This window comes from Pavona decussata, unplaced genomic scaffold (assembly GCF_977016875.1).
Source record: "Pavona decussata unplaced genomic scaffold, jaPavDecu1.1 SCAFFOLD_26, whole genome shotgun sequence".
Lineage (NCBI taxonomy): Eukaryota > Metazoa > Cnidaria > Anthozoa > Scleractinia > Agariciidae > Pavona > Pavona decussata.
In genome coordinates, this window is record NW_028145449.1 from 1,753,425 (window position 1) to 1,775,055 (window position 21,631).

At 39.5% G+C, this 21,631-nt stretch overlaps 2 protein-coding genes across 2 annotated transcripts; both read left to right on the forward strand.

Annotated features, from left to right (window-relative positions):
• The first annotated feature begins 5,082 nt into the window (after positions 1-5,082).
• Positions 5,083-9,048, forward strand: LOC146485472 (transcription factor 21-like). The gene is made up of 2 exons (XM_085103295.1): positions 5,083-5,942; positions 8,010-9,048. The coding sequence occupies exons 1-2, from the start codon at positions 5,428-5,430 to the stop codon at positions 8,065-8,067; spliced, it is 573 nt and encodes a 190-aa protein (XP_084959421.1). The 5' UTR covers positions 5,083-5,427; the 3' UTR covers positions 8,068-9,048.
• Positions 9,049-16,997: 7,949 nt separating this feature from the next.
• Positions 16,998-18,077, forward strand: LOC146485473 (neurogenic differentiation factor 1-like). The gene is made up of 2 exons (XM_085103296.1): positions 16,998-17,563; positions 17,745-18,077. Exons 1-2 carry the CDS (start codon positions 17,120-17,122, stop codon positions 17,820-17,822), a joined length of 522 nt encoding a protein of 173 aa, XP_084959422.1. The 5' UTR covers positions 16,998-17,119; the 3' UTR covers positions 17,823-18,077.
• Positions 18,078-21,631: the final 3,554 nt, after the last annotated feature.

The window sequence follows — 21,631 nt, forward strand, 5'->3', positions numbered from 1 at the left end:
CCGACGTTTCAGCAATTCTGCATTCTTCAGAAGAAGGCAGCATTGCCGAAACGTTGGTTTAAACTCTCTTAACAACGTCAATTTTATAATCTTTTTAATTCTCATTAATTAACTACGCTGCGCAGAGTTACAATCTTTATTGAAAGAAATGCCCGCGCTGTTCGGTTTTGAAATAACAGGCTGATTTAGCAACAGATCTAGAACGGGAACGTCAATTGACAACGGCGCGCGCATCATGAAAGATAGTCGAAAGAGACTCGCGTCCAGGCTATTCCGCGCGTACTCCTGTCCTCAAATGACGTTCCTGTTCTTTTGCTAAATCAGCCTAATACACTCCTAATTGTTCACCGTGGTGATCAAACTGCAAGTTATTGGAAAATCTCAAGGTGATCTGCTATTTGGCAAGGTTTTGTCTACACCGCCCTTTTACATGGCGAGAGAGCCCTGGAGATGAGGTTGACATCATCACCTGATGTCGAAATGACCGGTCCTCAAATCTGGAATGCATCTATACTGTATAGAAACGACCATTTGATTGGTTAATGTAGACGCAGGCGCAATGACGACTTTAAAACAGTACCGCCAGTTGGGTGCCGGTGAAACGCGGCGCCGTGAAAGAACTGAGACGAGGGTGACTATTACAAGTAGAAATTGGGGAATACCCTTGTCAGGTTGCGAGGCTACCACGAGAACTTATCGGTATTTTTCTCCTGTCTCCTTCATTCACGCATGACGCATCATACCACGAGAGAAAGTGCCAGGGGAAGAAGACTGTTTTGATGTCTATTTCTGTTTGCTAGATACAACACTTACAAGAACACTGAACTTAACGTTACAGACACTGACTTGACCTGTTACTACTTGGGCTATATCTTACATCAAAGGCACCTTACAACATCCGTGCAGCTCGACAATTACTAACGACTTAAGTGACAGAGACGAACCGCGAGCGACAGAGAGGGAGGGAGCTTTTCAACAAGATCAAATGCTGAGACTGCCAGGTCGGTATATGAGACTGGGAGAAATACAGTCGAACTTACACTAAGTAGTCATCCTCGGGGAATCAGGCAAAGTGACCGCTTAAGACAGGCAAGCACAATAAAAACGTTTGGTAACTTAATGTACAGTTTATGCACAAAAGCGCTCGCAAAATCACTTGCTCGGTTAAGAAGCTGCGACGATAAAATGGTATGAAAAAGGAGAACACAGTATGAAAATGGCCAAAAAAAATCATTAACACCAATGTCCTACAGTCAGTAATACCAGGTCGTTAGAAAATTTAATTACCTGGCAGAGTACCTGGTAGGCTATTCGTATATACCACACAAGTAAAAAGCACTTTTCGCGCGCGGTGATTGGCTATTCACCTCCGAGCAGCCGAAGAGAAACAAGATGGCTTCCCGTTTCGCCACGGTTACTTAAGAGGAAATTATTTCGATAAACGAGGCGGCTGTAAAAAAAAATACATAATTAACAAAAAAGTTTGGTTTGACGGCATTAAAAGGTAATTTCTTTAATCTTTTCAACCTCATATTCTAAGGCGAAAAATGAAAATACAATCCCTTGTTTACGAAAACTGCCGACAACTAAAATTACAATGAAAACAATGAAACATCTAATATTTTTCAGCATGGTTTCAAAAACAAGACGAATTCGACAGAAAATTGAAGAAATGACACTGTAGGAACTAAACAAGTGCCTCCAAAAGTTTTATTTGTCTCCAAGAAAGCGAGATGGTGACTTTCTACAATAAGAAATCGCTTACCGCGTGGTGTGCGAGACCTGTTCATACCATATGTCGGTGTATTGTCAGATATAAAATAATTTTTGGTCCGCTAGTTATTCAGCTCGTGTGGTATATACTAAAACAATTATTCACCTCAGTGTCGGTGAACATAATGGATATTTACCGAGCCGTGAAGCGGTGAGGTAAATATCCATCACTATTCACCTCCACTTCGGTGAATAATTGTTACTATGTTTTAGCTTGACCGTTTAAAACAGGTCAAGACAATAGAAACTGCTAGTTGGGACTTAGTAAGCGAGTGACGGTTATTTACTGGAGGTCTGTTTTTCCATTGGCGCGGATACATCGGTCGTATTCAAATTAATCTGCAATCAGGCTCTATTTTCGTTAATCTTAGCGAGTGAATAACTAAGAGGACATACGAGGGCTTCTAAAATCGGGCCTGATCACAGGTTGTTAATTTATCGCTAATTTGCCGGTATAAACTTTCGGCGTCGCGGCTTTCGAAAACATTTTCTTAATAAATTGTCCCTTTATGTATAGTTTTTACGAATCCAATTTTTTTTTTTGGTATAGAAAGGATTGCACTTGGACATTGATTAACTTGAATTTATATATTTTATATCTATTATTATTGTTATTGTTATTATTATTATTATTATTATTATTATTATTATTATTATTATATATCTCTCAGTTAGTGCGCGCGGTGTGATTGGTCAACTTTGCGGGCCGTATTTCACTATACGGTCCGCTAAATTCCGTTGACCGTTTCCCTTGACTTCAACTAGTTTCTTTTCCCGCGTGCCCGATTAACCTCAGAGATATCATAAATATCTTACTAATCTCGTTTTTTCGGTCCGTATACTGTAAGTTACGGATCCTCGTTTTTTCCCTTTGATTTATGGCCCACGTGCTTGGGGCATAAATCAATGGGAAAATTACTCGGTCCGTAACTTACCGTACGGACCTCGAACTCGGTTAGTAAGAGGTATTTATGTAAACAGGGAGGTCCTCACTCGCACAGGGAAACGTGTGCTGTTTGACTCGCTGCTTGTGTGCCTCCCGGTTTGGGAAACTACTTTTGATTATTTCTCCTTTACCATTGTCCCGTATTTTTCTCTTTTATCTTAGCTTTACTGACGTATTGTACTAAGTTCATTTGACCGACGTAAAAACAAAACCAAAGTAATTACACCGCAAACTACAACGAACGTAAGCAACGCAATGAAGCAATTAAAACTCGTAGCGAAAACGTGTAACCGGCGCCAAGCGCGGGAAAACGCGTGTAAGCGAGGCACGATTGGTTAGTTGGTTTGCTTCTTATTGGTTGAGAAAGTAGCTTGAATTTTGCCAACCAATCACAGGACATATTCAAGTAAAAGCAATGCAAACGCAGAAACTGTCGTCCGGCTCAATCGAAAACCGCTCTATCGAAGCTTCTCAAAAAGATTGGGATAATATGGAAAGTAAACAGAGTTTTCAAACGAAAAAACTTTCACACTTTGGGGGTGCTTTCCATTCACCAAAAATTTTCGGTTTGAATTTTCGGGCTTATACTCGGTCATCACGTGGTCAGTTTTTGCCTCAGGCTTCTTGACGCCGTTTATCGTACGTGTTCAATCAGTCCGACTGGAAACTTTTGAATGAAACACGAGAATTTTCGAAAATACCGAAATTTCCACTTTTCGGGAACACTAAAAAGATTGTCCTAAATTTTCGAAAATCTTTTCCGGAAAAGACCCTGTTCCATTCGATTCCCACCCGAAATTTTCGAAAATTTCGTCGAATGGACAGCGCCCCTTGACACTGTCCTTAGCTCTCCCCCGCCCCCACCCCTGCCCCCACCCCCGCAAAAAACTAGTCATCTGTGTTTGTTCTATGTGGTCAAAACATAGGCTCTTGAGTTAAAGCTATAGTTGCTTTTGCGTCTATTTGATTTCAGTATTTTTAAAAGCAAAAATTATAATTAAGATATTTTAATTTCTTATGCGACAATAATTTGCCTTAATTTCGCTATAACTATCTACCACTATAGCATTGAACTTAAATCAAATTTAAAATCAAATTTATTATATGACCGGTTCGACAGCGGGCCAACGAAATCGCAACTACAACAGCTACAATAGAAATCAAAAGAGGCCATTGTGTTTGTCCTTAACCGAAGTTAAACAGTGACCAAACAAAGACTGCGTGTTGAATAAAATATTTCGAACATGTTGCAAGCTTTATTTACCAACCTCAAAATTTCCTTTAAATTCGTTATCTTGCATCTTTTGCGGTCCGAATTATTTGTTTGCTAAATGGTTTTAAAAGGGTTTAATCCTGAACTTGAAACTTAAGACTTGGCACGGTAAATTAAATACGATGGTTGGTTTTTAAAAAGCTTACATTTGCTATCCGGTCGGTTCGTTTCTGTGAAGACCGATGTTGAAAATATATTTACATGCAATGTCAATTCGCTTTCGCTGTCAAAGGAAAATACACTGAGTATGGATTCAACAGTCAATCGAATAATAAACCCGTGAAACGTAAAATTCGTGTTTTGCGATCATTAAGAGAGTATTTAATTGGTTGTGTTAACCGGAATTGTCTTTCGTAGAATACATCACTTTTTAAGACGGCTTTGAACTATAATTTTCATTACCGACACACGAAATTCAGTCGACAAGTTTCATATTCTAATGACTCTACTTTTTTAAAAGGATTTTTTACGATTGTTGTTGTGTGTATTCTTTTTCCGGAATAACGTCACTCGAACAAAATAATACTGGATAATTATTCAAAGTGGCACGTGGGCTGTCCGCCGGCCGACAATTTGTTACAGGAACGGCAGAAACTAGATATTTATCTCAGGACGAATGTGGAAAGAGATCCCTTTCTGCTCCGTCCGCTTTGATCTTTCATTCATGCAAATGAAGCACTTGTAAAACAATTGTAAAATGGATAAATTAAAGTTAGAAAAGCCACAAAACGTAGCACCTGCGGAAGCCAACACAATTCAGAACCCAACACAATGCAGAACCCAATACAATGCACAACCCTCCTTAAAACAATGAAGAGCTCACTTAAATGTTCCGTGCTGGAGATCGTTAAACAGCTGTCTCAGCTCTAACAACAAATATCTGCTTAAAAAGCGCGCACCATTGTAATAAATTCAGCCCATTTTAGGAGGTATTTTTGTTTTAAAGTGCGCCATTAGCCTCGAGTAATAACGTAATTATCAAACAAATTCTCGGCGCTACTCGCACCTGTTACGCGGAGCAAAGAAACCATTTATATTCCGCGGGAAATTGACATTCAAAGTGTCACGCTCGTCTTCGGTCAACAATCTTTGTGTGCTAGTTGTGAATGAGTGTTTGCTAAGCTAAATGATAAACAATCTCGGGCCTCTTTGTGTTTTAGAAGCAGGTGGTTATCTGAAATGCTAATGAAAATGACAGATCTTGGGATATTTAGCAGCACAAGAAAACATCATTCTGCAAAGCGCGCAAAAGAAGTCCAGGTGTTATGAGGCGAGTGTCAGCGCGGTGAAAAACTAGTCGAGCAAACGCAAATCGCAAAATCGCCACGTTTTCGGACCGGGAGAGAGAAAAACCATCAATTACACTGTGAAAGCCACAAATTAAGGGCACCAGGAGCGAGAAAAGATTTTTTAAACGCGTTTTCGGCGAGTTTCCATGTGTGAAAGCTCGGTGATTAAATCGGTATATGCACAATCATCTATGGGATCACTTAACTACGCGGCGCAGAGTCTTGTACGCGAACCTGCCAAGCCGGCGATCACGGACACGAAAGTCTGTACAACGCCGCAAAAGGACAATGATGAAAATATGACGAACGGCAAAAGGAGGAGAGGACAGGGTCCTAAAAAGACGCGAACTAAATTCAAGAAAGGATTATCTTGGCGGCAGTCGAACAGATCAAGACGTTTAATCGCGAATGCTCGCGAGCGTTCTCGTATTCACATTATGAGCGAGGCTTTCGAAGGATTGAGAAGAGCAGTGCCGAGTTATTCGAGCGATCAAAAGCTCTCGAAGCTAGCGATCCTCAGGCTGGCTACGAGCTACATCTCGGCGTTGTCTTATTTAGCGGAGAACGATACTTCGAGTAAATCACTTAAGCATTTCGCTGAGTGTGTGGATCAATGTACCCAAGCACTGCAAACGGAGGGGCGAGCAAAACGAAAATCGGAGTAAGTATATATTTTTATATTTCGAAAAAAATATATATATTACGCAGTAAGCTTTTAAAACCATTCATGTCCGAGTGTGAACAATCCGAGGAGAGAAAATGAAAATAAAAATTTTCGTTTCGCAGAATTGAGGAGGAAAATAGCGCCACAGCAAAGTACTGCTCGTAGTTTTCATTTAAATGATTTCATCCGCAGACTCCAAAGTTACAATAAGCCTGAGTACACGTTTAAAAAGAAATGCCTTAAAACATTTTCTTAGCTTGAAACTGAATATAGAAAAAATAGCAATATCTTTCTTATTTGTGGTCCAAAAATGATATTAAAAACATCACAATATTTAAGTACAAAACTAAAAAAAAGGTTCACAGATGTAATGTATTCGTTATTTATAAAATACTTTAAAACCGATCATCTCAAAATTGCCTTCATTTTCTCTTTCAAAATTCCCTTTTATTGCACATTTTCTTGGTGGGCGAAAAATAAATTCTCAATTATTACACTGTTTATATGTTTGACCTTTAAAACTTGCGGGATAATTTTTATCTCACAGCTAGAATGGCCTTTTAATTTTCGTAGAACAACTTTGAGAAATTTCCCGCGCAAAAAAAAAATGTTAATCAATATAAGAAGTTCTTTTATGTGTAACCCGAGGCATATTATCTGAATAAAAATGGCTCCATCGTAGATCGAAACGGAAAAGAAAAGGGGAAGAATCAAAGAGCTAAGTAACACCTGGAATTTTGTTGAAGTAAACCTCTATTTTGTTGTTTATTAAAACTCTTGCGTTGACCAATCAGATGCTTGCTCCCTGTGAGACGGACAAGCATTACTATTAGCCAACGACACCTGTCGGTTAGCGCTTCACAGAAAATCGAAGGAAAACTAAATTGATTCAAACAAAAACAGGAAAGAAAGGGAGCTTATATTTGCTTTAGTGTAATTTTCCAGGGGAAAGATATTTATATTGGAAAGATCTGTTGTGATTTATGAAAGCTATTTATAGTTTTAGAGCGAAAATTTCTCATCATCAAAAGCTGCGGTTTGCTTATTCGGAAGCTCGCTTTATAGAATTATTTTAACCAGAGAACGTTTCGGTTATTTATTTCAGTATTTTAAGCAGAATCTGTAATCCGGGATTACGGCTCTCTTTGTGTTTAAAAACAGTTCCATTATAGCCAGGAATATTTTTTTAACCCTTTCTCCCCGCGAGGAGAATCATGAACTCAAAAAATATAGTTTTAATTTTCGGCAGCGCCCGAATTGTGTACATTCATGTAAAATATTCAGCGTGGTATTTCCTAGTTCTGTTTATTATACTGTACAAGTGGTACTAACTTTGACAATCTATAGGTGAAATTTTAAAGTCTCATAGGGACTATTTTAATGAAAGTTACCAAGCAGTTAACCCTCCATTAGTTCAATCGACCGTTTATTGTGCCGTGCAAGGAGGTTCACCTTTTGAGTCCTTGGGTGAAATTTTGTAAACATTACCAGCTACTGAGCAGAATTTTCATGCAGTATTTTTTTAAGCTGTACAAGGTGGTTCTAAGTTTTGAGTCTGCGGATGAAATCCTAAAGTGTGACCATTATATTCAAATGAAAGCTAAGGAGCAGTACTTTCCGGTAGTACTGTTTGTTATGCTGTATAAGATTGTTCTAAGCTTTGCAACTGAGATCTGTGGATGGAATCCTAAAGGATGACCATTCAAATGAAAGCTACAGAGCAGTATGTTCTGTAATGGTGTACAAGGTGGTTATAACTTTTGAGTCTGTGGATGAAATCCTAAACGCTGACCATTCCAATGAAAGTTACTTAGCGGCACTTTATGTGGTGTTCTTTTAATAATTTCTTCTTATTTTGCAAATTAACTCTTTCTCTTGTAGTGCACTTCTGGGAGTAAATTACGAATTAAGTATTTTTGACATATGTAAAAGAAGGCGCTGAGAAGTTGCAATCAAAGAGAAATTATTTATTACTTCGCTTACTAAACGCGTTGCAAATGATAACAAAAACAGCGAGGTTATGCCTCAGTTCCATTTTGATTAATTAACTTTTTTTTATCGCAGGGCGAGTACAAAAAAGACAGTCGACGAAGGAATAACCACAGAGATGTCGCTGGAATAGAATAATTTATTCATGCTTTAAGCATTATTTCCGTTTGAACTGTGGCAGATGTCACCGGCTAGTGACAGGAAAATTATAAACAGCGTAAATGGAAAAAAATTATCAACGAAATGCATTACATATTAGAGCAGTTTTCAACTGGGTGACGAAAGTAATTTCGCGTTTGTATAGGCTTTGCTTTCCTACGGCCTGTGATTGGTTAGCAAAACTCGCGCCATTTTCTCAACCAATGAGAAGCAAAACCAAAACCAATCGTGCCTCGCTCGCACGTGTTTTCCCGCGCTTGGCGCCGGTTACATGCATTTGCTTCGAATTCTGATTGGTTCATTGCGCTGTTTATACCTGCTGTGATTGGTTAGAATAATTACTCCTGTTTAGGTTTTACGACACTCAGTTAAAAACCGCTCTTTTTATAAATGATAACGCAAAGTTCCGTAAGTAACAAAACTTGTTACTTTCCGATTTATCGTTATTTCTGAGAGGTGAATTTCATTACGCGGGGTATGGTGCGTGAGTTGGTGCAAAGAGGGCGTAGGGGGGCTGGGGTAAGGGCTAAATTTTGAGGGGGTCAGTTCTTTCTGGTGACTGGAAGAACACGTTTTGGCATTGGAAAATTCATGTTAAAATTGACAACACAAGCAAAATTGTAGCTGATATTAGTGAGGCGTTACTCCATCCTAAAAAAATTGTGGAGATCAGAGCATTTATCCAGTTTTTGAAATGTTTATTTATCAAAACTTGTTATCCCCTCTTGCATTCTTTGAACATATTATGTAAATTGCTCCGCTTATAATTATTGAATCTTTTCGGAGGGAAGGGAGGGTGGGTCGCTAATTTGTGTATAGAGCTTCCCACAACCTTTCGGGGAAAAAAAATCTGTGAATATTAACGATCAATAAAAGCAATAATTACAATGATAAACCAAGCACATGCTAGCTTCTCCTAGAGCTGCAAACTGACAGTGTTGTTAAAAGGCTATTGTTTAAAAGAAAAACTACAGAAAAATAGCTAAGAGTGCACTCAATGCTGGGAGCTTTGATTTTTTTTATAAAACCAGTGAAACAAACAAAACACGCCAGTTCAATCCTTGTGCTTTCAAGAGTTGTTCATTTTTTCTAAGGATGCATTTTGACTTGAAATTTAACGTTTTTTGCCATGGCAACTAAGTTGTGTAGCCTATGTCGACCAACTTGCCCTTTTTGTTTTTACATGATATAAGGACAAAACTTTTCATAGTTTCAGAGTTTTTTTTCATTTGCAGGTTTTCTTTTGGTACTTCTTACTTTTCTAGTTTATATTAACAATCCTTGATCCTTAGTCGTCAATTGCATGATTTTGGTTCAGTTCAAGTGATTGGCTGGAGGTTGAAAAATCCAAGATGGTGGATCCAATATAGTGGCTTTGCAAACAAGGCGACCTGCACCGTTTGCAACGTCTTAAATGGTTGGTTGAAAGGACAAAAGAACGAACAACAGAACAATGTTCCTAGCCATAAAAAAAAAATAGATGCAGGTTACCAGGGTCCAGTGAAAATAGAGCTTTTGAAAGCTGCAGGTCTACTGATACAAACGCAATCTTGTCTCCAGGATTTTCGCAATATCCAAAATGGCGGATGGAACACGCTGCAGAATACTCCACGAAGGAATATTTTGTCACGTGAAGAGCACGTGTTCTTTTTTCGAAGTGAAATGACCATCTCCCAGTTGGTATTATAGTTCAGTTGGAAGAGCTCTACACCGGTATCGCAGAGGCAATGGGTTCGATTTCCGTTCAAGCCTGATTTATATTCGTGTTTTTTTGCAGCTACTTACATGGGCAAATAATCACCCGGGGAGGGGTGTGGTGGGGATATTCCTACGAATTTTTAACAGGGAAAGGGGGTGGGTATTCCTTAGAATTATGAGCGACGTTTGAATAAAACTGTATAAAAGCGTGGCTAGGATAAGGCCTTTCAACGTTCAAACAAATTTAAGCCAGAAACTAGTTAGCTTAAAGATGCTTCACGAAAGAAAATCACCATTCAGGACCAAGCTACGTAAAGAAAAGATGGTCACTTTTTTAATAAATACTAGCCTTGCTAATTGCCTACAACCATATGGTTTGTAAATGTTCGGCTAACTTCTCAGTCTGGGGCTCCACCTCATCTTGCCTCAACAGCACTGCGATATTTTTAACTTGACAAAAAAAAAAAAAAGTGCTACAATTACATAACCGTAGCCGTAGGAAACAGTGATCCGTGTCAATAAAGTTATCATGATGTGTGAGCAGAATGTAGTGTTTACACTCCTCTCTCTGCCGGCTGTTTAAGGTCGAAACCCTTGAGGTGGAATTCTCCTAGGGTAAGATCTATCACTTGGAAAGCTTCTTCACTCAATTTGTTTTTTTATTTGCGCCAAGGAGGAAGCGACTGGGCGAGGCGAGGAGAGCTGGACTCGGTATCGATATAAAGTACGCGATTTATATCGGTGTAGGCGCAGTGGTGTAGGAGTTAGCACGACGGACTTTCATCTTTCATCACGACGGACTTTCATCTGGACTTTGCGTCAGAAGAAACCTCGTCCTGGGAACGAGGTTGGGTCGGAAGATCGGAGGTTCGCTGGTTCGAGGCTAGGTTAGTCTCTTCATTGTCGTGTTGTTTCCTTAGACAAGACAGCTTTACATAACTCCAAATAGCAGCAATAGGGTGGTAGAACAACATTTGGGAAATTTGTCGCATGTTCTGGCCTGAAAAGATCTCAAGTGAGGAACTGTACAGAAAGACCAAGAGCCGGGGTGTGGTGCTGGAGATTAAGCGCCGCTTTGAGATGGACTCCAGATGGTAAACGCAAAAAAGGCCGTCCCAAAACAACCTGGCGGCAAACTGTGACAACAAAGCTGAAGGAGATGGGTCTGAAATGGGGCGAGGCACAACACGTTGTCAAAGACAGGCCCAGATGGAAGCAGAACCTTATGTCTTATATCCTACTGGGGACAAAGAGGACTAAGCTAAGCTAAGAACAACATTGTAATTGTGTAACTGTGTATTAGCGTTACTGTGCACGCTTGTTTTTCTGTTTACCTTCTCTTTTTCAAACGATTTGTTATTCTGTTACTCGGTTAGATTGCAAATAAAATTTCTAAAACGAAATTTTAAAAACAGGTGTATAAATCGTTACCAGCGACATACTGCTGGGAGTAACCCTGCGATTGACAAGTATCCCATCCAGGAGAGAGAAGCAATACTCCTGGTTGGTTCATGCGGTAGAAACCGGGTAAGCTCCGGCTGTGTGGTGGCCAGTTAGGCTCGAATGCGACTTTACTTGTTTACCAACCGTTTTAAGGGAAGTCGAAATACCCTCGTCCCCTCAACTGCGTGGGAAGCTACTCGGAAATCTCCATGGTAACACTTCACAAGTTGACTGTTCTTCTCTATCCCTTATGCCTTGTCGGACAGGTTTGAGGTTGGAGGCGAGACGAAATTGAGCACTTGATCCTCAAGGTTGGGGGTTGAACGGGGTGTCAAACACTCCATCCCCGAAGAAACTCTTTCACCTGAAGGAATGCTTTGTGCTTTTATAAAACAAGACCGAGGATGGATATCATTGTTTTTAAAACCATGCTTTGGTTTATTAAAATGAGAGAAAATTTTCAATATTTCGGTTCTATTACAATCATAGTCATGTAATTAAGTTGAACAAATGGTCACTGCTTATATATCAAGGCTAATAAGGCGTACTAACAAGGAAATGAACTGAAGTTATTAAAGAAATGAACATTATGTAATTAAAGAAAGAGATCTAATGGGACGCTTTGCAGCTAACGGTCACATGGTACATCTTACTGGAGAGCAAGCTACCCACTAGGACATCCAAAACAAAGTGACTTCATCCAGTCAAATTTGAATTTTCTTTGTTTTGGATGTCCCAGTGCGTAGCTTGCTCTCCAGCAAGGTGTTTTTTTTTTGTACCATGTGACCGTTAGCTTCAAAGGGCCCATTCTCATGAAGCTTGAAAAACTATTCAGGCTTGAGAAATATGGCCAGCTCCCAGTTCGCGTGATAGCTCAGTTGGTAGAGCACTGCATCGGCATCGCAGGGTATGGGAGACCATCTCACATATGTACGACACTGCGAAAAGAAAACCTGGACACAATTCAGCCTTCAACAGGATTTGAACCCATGACCTCTATGATACCAGTGCAGTGCTCTACCAACTGAACATTTTTGTAGGCTTGGCTTTCGCCGCAGCTGTTTAAGTTGCCGACATAACTGGGTTAGTCTCTCATTATTGATTCTTTCATCCACTTTTCAAATATATGGATTTCATGTATTTTGCTTTCATCTCTTTATCTCTACGAGTTTACTTGAAGTAATCAAAGATTATAGGAGTGCGTTCGACACCTTACATTGTACACATACAGCTATGGTGGGCCCTTCACTGTTCGGTTGCAAAGCGACTTAACTCGTAATTTTTTAATTAATTATTTTTATGTGGTTTTTCGTTAGTATTTACTGAACATTAGGAAGTTTTGTTGTTTTATCGCAGCTAGCATAGTTTGTGACCACTGTAAACTGCCCGCTTCCCGAGAATAAAATCCTTCTGTGTAGAGGGTACAACAAGCCAACTATTTCATGGCGCAATTTCTACAGAAAACCAGCAAACAAAAACAAAAACAAACAACAAAAGAGAGACAAAAATTGATACGCAGAGAAAAATATTAACTTTGGCATTACTTACTGTGTAAAGCTTGAGTGACACAAATACCGAAAAGGTGTCTGAAACGGAGAAACAGAAAAGCAGAAAAACAACGATGGTCCCTTATTTACTAATTCTTTATCCGCAATCAAATATATGGATTTCATATATTTCACTCTAAGTTCCTCTTTTGTTGTTTTTGTGTTGAACTCCTGAGAGGGGTCCTCTATGATATGGGTTTCTTAAGGAGGGGGAAGGAATGCCGAAGGGCTGCAGCCCACGAGCATAGGAAGGGATTGCGCGGAATCCTCACCTCTTCCCATCTCAAACAAATGTACTGAGATCTTAGATGACATCTGATATATTTAAAAACAAAGTCGAATCGACGAGCTTAAAAATACGTGAACAGGAGTGAAAATCGCCTACTGCGAAGAAACGCCACGCGTGGCCAATGCGTGGAAGATCTCCGAGCGCGCACACGTTATCTTCTAGCTTAAGAATTAAGTCCCAAGCCTCCGGCTTCCTCGATAAGCGCGATGATCCCTGGGAACGTGGCTGTTACCGGACAAATCGGTTTTAATAGACCCTTATCACTCGGCGGTCATGTTGAGTCTCAGGAGAATAAAAAGCTTTGTTTTTGCACGGCAAGCCTCGCCCTGAATTCGCGTCTGGCCGAGGCTTGCCATGTGAAAACAAAGCTTTTTATTCCCCGAGACTCAACATGGCCGCCGAGTGATAAGGGCCAATTGCTCTAGTCTAACAATGACAAGAAAAGTTGGTCGAAAGATGAATCAGAAGATTCAACAAATGCAATTTAAAAGACTTTCAAAAACATTCCAAAACAGAAAGAATATTTTAGGCCACACCACTTGACAGTAAGTTTACAACTCTTTTAATAGGCCTAACACTCAAATACTGCTATTTAAGCAATACTCCATGTTAACCAATTCCAAGCGCGCCTTTGGACTAAGTAATACGTTTACTCTTGCATAAACCAAGGCTCCTATTTGAAGGTCGTATCCACCTTATGTATGTGGGAGCTATGTTGATTGTTACCATGCAGAGGTTCGAGTGCATATAATAGAGCAGTTTTGATGTTTGTTTGTTTTTAAATTTATATTTTGAACGTTTCCTGTTTTTTTTTTTTTTTTTTTTTTGATGCTATAGTCAGATTTCCAACTCCCGTCCAACTTTTTCGTATATATTTCAACCTGTACCAAAGTACTCTCAGACACTCTTATTAATTAAAATTAAAATTAAAATTAAATTCTTAACTTAGCTCTTAGTTGCACTAAAGAGAGACATGATACAAACGCTCAGAGCTCTCTAGATCTATGCTAAGGCAAACAAAGAAGGAACACTGGTTGTTGTGGCAAAACTTGGGTGGCAGGGAAGGCAGAGCCTACCCCCTAGAGTGGCGGTGTCTCCAAGGGAACCTATGTTAGGGTGTAACATAGGGTGGACCAGAAGAGGGGTGCCTTTCTGGGAGGGCAATAGGTTAGAAGGTACGACGGTACCATCTTGGAGAGAACCGGACCTGTTTCCAATGGAGGCCATAACACTTACGATGGGGCGAAGTGCGGCCGAGGGTGCACTTCCTCGCCACCCAAAATTTTGAATTGGCTCTCACACATTAACAATTAAAAGCAACATTTTGTGAGCTAGGTAATGACAAGGAGTTAATATCGAAATAACAAATGCATAAATTTTTAAGTATTGTATATTATCCTATCATATTATAATCATACTTTTCATATTATAATAGGATGATATTTGTATAACCATGGCAGGTGAAAGATGGCATGTGACGGGGCTAACAGTAAAAGGGAGGGTGGGGAGGGTGGCGGAGAACAACTCTGCTTGCAGAGTAGAAACTAACCGAGGCAGGTCAAATTGAATGCGTTCAAGTGAAGATTGGCGCTAAAACCTGCTTTACACGTACGACGCAAGCATAAGCATAATCACAAGGATGTTTATACGTGCGATAAGCATAAGCATAAGGTGACATACGCAAGCGCAGAAGCATAAAAATTTGGCACAATCGCCTGGCTGGACTGCCTTTTGGCGCGAGATTTGATTCCAACATGGCGGACTAGATTGTACGCTAACAACTTGTCACTGTTTTTCAGTTTCCATTCCTTGCGCTTGTGCTTATGCTTGCGTCGTCCCGGTTTACACGCACAACGCAACGACGCAAGCACAAGAGAATGGAAATTGTTCCATTCTCTTGTGATGTGCTTATGCTTACGTGTAAACCGGGACGGGGCAAGCATGAGCACAAGCACAAGGACAAGGCGCTTATGCTTGCGTCGCACCTGTTTACACGTAGATTTCTTGTGCTTATGCTTGCGTCGTACGCGTGCGTGTAAACCAGGCTTAAGATGAGGAGGGGCTAAAACATGCTAAAGTCACATGTAAGCACGGGTGGAAAATCACTGCAGACTTTGTCGTGCCACTAAACAATACAAGTAGAATTACTTCACGCTCCGGGTAAACTACCGATCTATAGACTATTGTAGAATGCTTCTAATGGTGACAGGCACAGCTTGACATTGGCTCAGACATTAAATACTGGGATCAATTAACAATATTAAGGCTTCATTAGCGGTTTATTTTAAATTATTTGGTAAATTTCGCTTGCATCCCGTTTTTCTGTAAACTGAGTTTTCAACAAAACCGTGTTTAGGAAGTTCATTGGTGATGTAGCACGTAACGATTTTTAACACAACACTACTGCGTTAAAAGCTGTTATCGTGTAACATAGCGCGCGGCAAATTTTTAAAGAAGCGAATTGTTGTGGCAACACAGGGAAGTTTTTAAACTTTTTTGGATCTGTCTTCAAACACTTGCAACACGTTGCCGCAAGAAATTCTTGCGTTAAAAGTTGCCCGCCGCGCGCTTAACGTCGCGATAAAAATCGTCGTTAGCAGTTTTCTTGTGTAAGGGCTTATTATTTATAGGCCTGATTGGTAGATGTTTTCTAATTATTTTGCCATAAAATGTTTTGAATTAAGTTACAAAGAAAAAGTGGCGAGGAGACCGAAAAGAAACTAGAAACCTTATGCGTGATTCAGCCTCTCCAATTAAACTAAGGCCCAGTTCAGACGCCGAACTTTTCATGAGCAGAACCTAATGCATAAATTATAATAACGTATTTCAAATAAAAAAAATTTAAAAATAAAAAAAAAAAACCGCTGACATTTCGATTGGTTTTGCTTCAAGTAAATTAAGTTCGGCTAATTAAGTTCGGCGTCTGAATCAAAAGGCGGGATTTTCGTGATTTGGGCCGACCTTAATTTGAATTAAGTTCGGCTCATGAAAAGTTCGGCGTCTGAACTGGGCCTAAGTTGACTACAAATGATAAGCTAGTTACATGGCATAACGACGTTTAATAGCTAAAAGTAATAAGCTAGAAAATCATGTGTTATTCATAGTTTTTAATTATTGAATACTTTAAGTCCTTAACAGAGTAAATTAAATTATAGTTGATGATTTCGCTGTTAAGGGAGTTATAACATTTGGGTCCTTGGAAAAAATTTCTTTATATCTGTACGACAGAGCGGTTGATATAAGGCATGAGAGTTTCTTGTATTGTAGTTGTCGAACTGGTTGTTTTGAAGGAATCTCATAGGCTAATTTAAAAGTTACAAGTTCCGTTTTGTCGGCCGAATTTCGTCCGCTCGCGCGCTCACCTTCTTTGTCAACTTGGGTTAAATCGGCCCTATTTATCGATACGTGCTAAATCAGCCTTAACATCAAGTTTTCGCCCACGCAAGCGTGCGTTCAACCCGTTCAGCCGTTTCCGCCTGTCTACGAGCAAACACTTGAAAACGAAAAAAAAAAATTCTACTTTCTGGTGAACAGGTGAATCGTTTGAAGTTGTTACATCATCATCTTTGACCGTTTACGTGTAGGAAGGCCAAATCACGATGTAAAGAATCTTTGGTTTTATCCGTTCATTCTGTCCACAGGAAAGAGAAGTTTCTTTCTTCACTAAACGTTTTATGAATTACACCAGTTTAGGTGGCGTTTTGGGAAGTCTCTGTGTTAGTTTCGTTTTGCTTTACTGATCTTGGTGATATGCGGAGTTTTTTTTAATAAAGGCAATAGATAGTTTATTACCACACAGTTTAAATAGAAAGGCTTTGAAAACTCTCAAATTGCAAAGATTATCAGCACAACAAAAGCACCGTTGCCCGAGCACGCGCAAAATCAGAAGCGTGTGCACGCTTTGTCATGGTAATTAACCTTGTCCCCGCACGCGTGCAGAAAAGAAAGATGTGTTACAACTCACACAATAGGTACAGAGCTAGCGATAGCTGAAAGACCAGCAAGAGCGGGAAAAAGCATCTGCAAAGCACAACACTTAGACGGGAAATATGACAAAAGGAGTTGGCGAAGACAACAACATCAATGATCAGATTGTGCCTTCAAGCAAGGACGTTAATTCCGGAGATAACTCGAGATACAGAAAGTGGGCCCAACTTGACCGAAGCCGCAGACTAAAAGCGAGCGCTCGAGAGCGCAAAAGACGACATGTTTTGAACAACGCTTTAGAACTTTTGCGAAAGAAGGTGCCGTGCGTGGATCAGAACCCGCAAAAATTGTCCAAAATCGAGGTACTGAGGATGGCCATTGACTATATCGCCATGTTGAGTTGCTATTTGAAAGGATCACAAACTGCCGGTGTATTTACAGGGCAGCTCCCACCAGTTGAAATGACAGCATCGGCTATCGCGCCAAATATTCCTGTTGCTACAAATTTGCTCATGCACGATCAGGCCGTCACGATAGTTGTCCCGAAAACACTGGAGCAATTTCAGGTATGCGAGTCATACTATTCAGTAGTAAATCCTTCCGCAAGTTTTAAACTTTGACTTTAGCAGTTTGTAATCTTGCCTTCCCAAAGAAGTTCCCAATCAAAGAAGTTGAAAATCCTTGCACATACGATGATCCATTTTCCGCAATAACTCAGATTATTATAATTTTTTTTCGTTTTTACAGGCAAGCGATCACTATGGAATTAAAAGTTCAGAGCTGGATGTCTATTTGAAAGGATTTAATGACTTTACTCACGATTGAATCGAAATAATAACTTTTATATTTATCTAAAACTGTAAGATATTGTAGATAGTTTTGAATCGCGTCTCCGACGTTTTGCTCTTACTTAAGGAAAGTTGGGCGCGTATTGATGTATTATAAAGTTCGCAAACTCCAACAAATTATAACAGCTTTTATCAGTCGACTAAAGTATCTTTATTAAGCGAGTGTACAGCTGTGTTCTGTCAACAGGTTATTGAAATAAAATCAATTATATAAAGTTGTTTCAAAACAGGATTTCGTTTGTTGCTATTCATTATCTTCCTCAAACACCCCGCGCTCTCAGCGCAAAGCTAACGGATTGCGAACTCAGTGCAAAATATGTTTAAGGCAGCATTACTTTGCGCGGCGAATGTATTTAACATTAAGCGTAGCTTTGATTCAAACTAAAAGGCACAATAAAACAATCGCTTTCCAGCCGAGTCCAGAATAGCTGTTAGTTAATTCACGCACATTATCACAATTTTGTAAACCTCGCTTATCGGCAATTAGTAAAACATCGTTCTGGCAGGGGCGCGCGGAAGTAAGACACGAAAAGAAGGATTTCTTTTTTGTCGCGGTCCGTTGAAAATGCAATGAATAGAAATTATGAATGCGCTTCAAGTTTGAAATCGCTTAAATTAGGCGCCTAAGCGGTTTCTTTTGTCTAAAGACCACGTGGAAGTTAAGTTAAAATATCACGCATGGGGCACGTACTCGCCTTTATGCCGATACCACGCGTATTTAACGATCCGCGATGGCAACGGTTTTTATTATAAACTACATCGATAATGAAATTAACTCGTGTGAGAGTTAATTAATCATACTTGTAATTTCCACTTTTACATTCTGAATAAGTCGCCTTCACTCAATAACAATACGCAACCTGACAAAAAACAAGCCAGTTTTGTGGGAACGAAATAAATTTCGAGACAACGACAAACGATGCTTGAGTAAAGTCAACGGGCTTTTTTTTTAGCTCAAACTATCAGCTTTGGGAGATAAATGGCATGAAAGCATGCAGGACTTAAACCAGCGAGTTGATCCATTGTTGCACAACAACGTTTACATTTCGTGTGTTCGTTTTAAGAACTGCACGTGGTTAAGTAATCCGACACACTGGAACAATACGACTTGCTTAACGAAATCTCATTCTTTTCTCGTATCTTAGCAACTCGCTGAATGGGTCTTAAAATTACTATTGAAAACAAAGCAGACCGTGCCGTCAATGACGTTTCTTAAATGGACAAAAGAATGAATATTTTACCGTCTTGTTGTTTGAGTTCTCCAAAGTCCAAAGTTTTGAACCGAAGATTGAAAAAACGTTTCGATTCTGTGAGTTTTTGAACTATTCAATTAAAGGTAGAATTATTCAGAAATTCGATTTAAGTTTTATTTTTAGTTCTTAAACGGAAGCAAACTTATGCATTTCAACAAAGGCAGCCTTGATGCCAAAGCTTTACAATTAAGTATGATACATTTTGACAGGAATTAAAAAACTTTGTTAACTTGCATAATAAAAAAGGTGAATTTAAAAGTTTTTAAACACGCTTCGGACAAGAGCATTTCGTTCTTCTGTTAAAAATTACGGACAGTTCGCTAATGTAAACTGAATTCCCAATACCTCTAGTGCTTCAAAAATGCGGACACTTTCTCCATATTTTTTCTCCCTTAAAATGGTTGGATTGAATCGTTGAATTGGTTGAATAAACCGTACGTTTACTGCCACAAGTTTGTCAGTAATTTTAGTTAATTTGTGTTACCCTCTTAAAATAAACTTATTATCTTAACTTACCTTACCAAGAAACGGTCGAAAATTCAAGTCAGCGATTGATTTTGAAAAAGCCAGCTAATCGAAAATACTCAAATTGTACATAAGCGCCCAGGAGCGATGCTAATTCAGCTAATTCAGTTTACAACGCGTCGCATTGTTTTATTTTCTTATTTATGATTATGAACATTTCTGCGAGCTGGTCCTGGAAAGCCGGACTAAAACTCGTTTACAATACGGACAATCTATTTTGTAGTTGCGGAAAGTTCTTGCCTCTATAGAGACAAAAACTGAGTTAAACTCTTTTCCTTCCTATTTAACGTGGACTTAAGTATTTTAAGATTACACTGGCAGTTCCCTTGGTCCGGCAGACTGAGCCTAAGAGTGCATTCCATTTGTAATAATAGTATAAATAATAATAAAAAATAATCGTTCATTCGACTTTCTTGCAGGATGAGTACTAAAAATAACAAGTGCTAGTTACAATGACAATAATTCTACTATTACTAACTTATTACAAATCAACCATACTCTATCAGAACCTGTAAATTGAATGCGTCATTTTGAAGGGATTGTGGTGCAAAATTTCAGTTGAAAATAATCTCTCTGCAAAAGGTACGCGCTGTTTTGTAGAAATTCGAAGGACTAGGATAGAACTTGAGAACGGTGTTTTTCAAAGTGACACAGGCATACTCGGAGAAAGGAAATCCGAGTGCTCCTATCAGGAGTCGAACCTAAGACCTTCCGATTACTAGTTCGGATGCTCTACCACTGAGCTTCAAGAGACTCGCGGGAGCTAAGGCCATTAAAACTTATCCTTCAAATTGGTAAGTTCCGTTTACGAGCTGACCGGTATTCTTTTCAACTCTTTCGTACAGTTTATGGTGTCAGAAAGTCATGTTCCAAGAGAAAAATTCATTTAAGCACTGCCTCCAGAACGCGCATACCTCATAGTTTATGATTACAGACGGTTCTTGGTGTTCCAAGAGAGACGAAAGACTAAAAATTCACTTTACACTTCCACTACAATGCGAACACTTCGTTTTGTAATCATGGACAGTTAATTCCTTTTGTCACAGAGACCAAAATTCATTTAACTTCTACAGACAATGTTGGCGCTTCGTTTAATAATTACACGGACAGCACACTTGTTCCAGCCCGGAGAGTATTAAAATTAGGAACAGCTCTCGTGTTTCTGCGCTTAGCGTCGAGTTGGCTATAATCATCTCATATCCAACAAGCGTGTCAGTGGAATAATTGTTTTATTAAAAACAATCGAGAAATATTGCTAGATCTTGCTAATTTCGCTTTGAAAGAACAACCATGCCAGAAGACAATTTAATGTCGTTATTTCTTCAGCATGGTATAATGGCTCATATACCACAGCCGCTAAGCCAATCAAATCCCTGGACTTTCATTATACAATGATCCAGTTTTTAATAATAAGGGTTATCAAACGCCTCCACAACCGTTGGAGGGCGGATTCATTTGAAGCCGACGCATCAGTTAATGGGGTCTGTGTCACCTATTTTCAGACGTATTAAGAAGTAAAGGAGACATTTTTGTTATGAAAATGAGTGTTCATTCATGTACAAACAAAACTAATTTTCACATGGATTGACTCTGCAGTGTATTTTAAATTGCTAAAGTGAACCATGAATTTTCCACTGAGCGTTAACCCTAGCAAGGAAATGGGAGATCACACGAGGCAAAGACAAAAAATCTCCGACCTCAGCGGGAATCGATCGTCCGTTGCTTTACCGACTGAGCTACTAAGCCAGACGGAAGCAAGTGGTGAGTGATTATAGTGGAAATTGCGGTAATGTGAATGTGAAGGGTACAAGAGCACAACATTCATTGTACTCTGTGAATAGCATGTACCCATTTCTACACCTGGGTGGAGACAAAATATAGGGTGACGTTCCCTTGTCCAAAGAAACTACACAACAGTGAAAACCAATCCAAACGCACTGAAAGGCCTGTGATCTTCTGATCGAAGGTCCTGGCGACGCGTTAATCTCCACACCACCGCGCCTTAGAT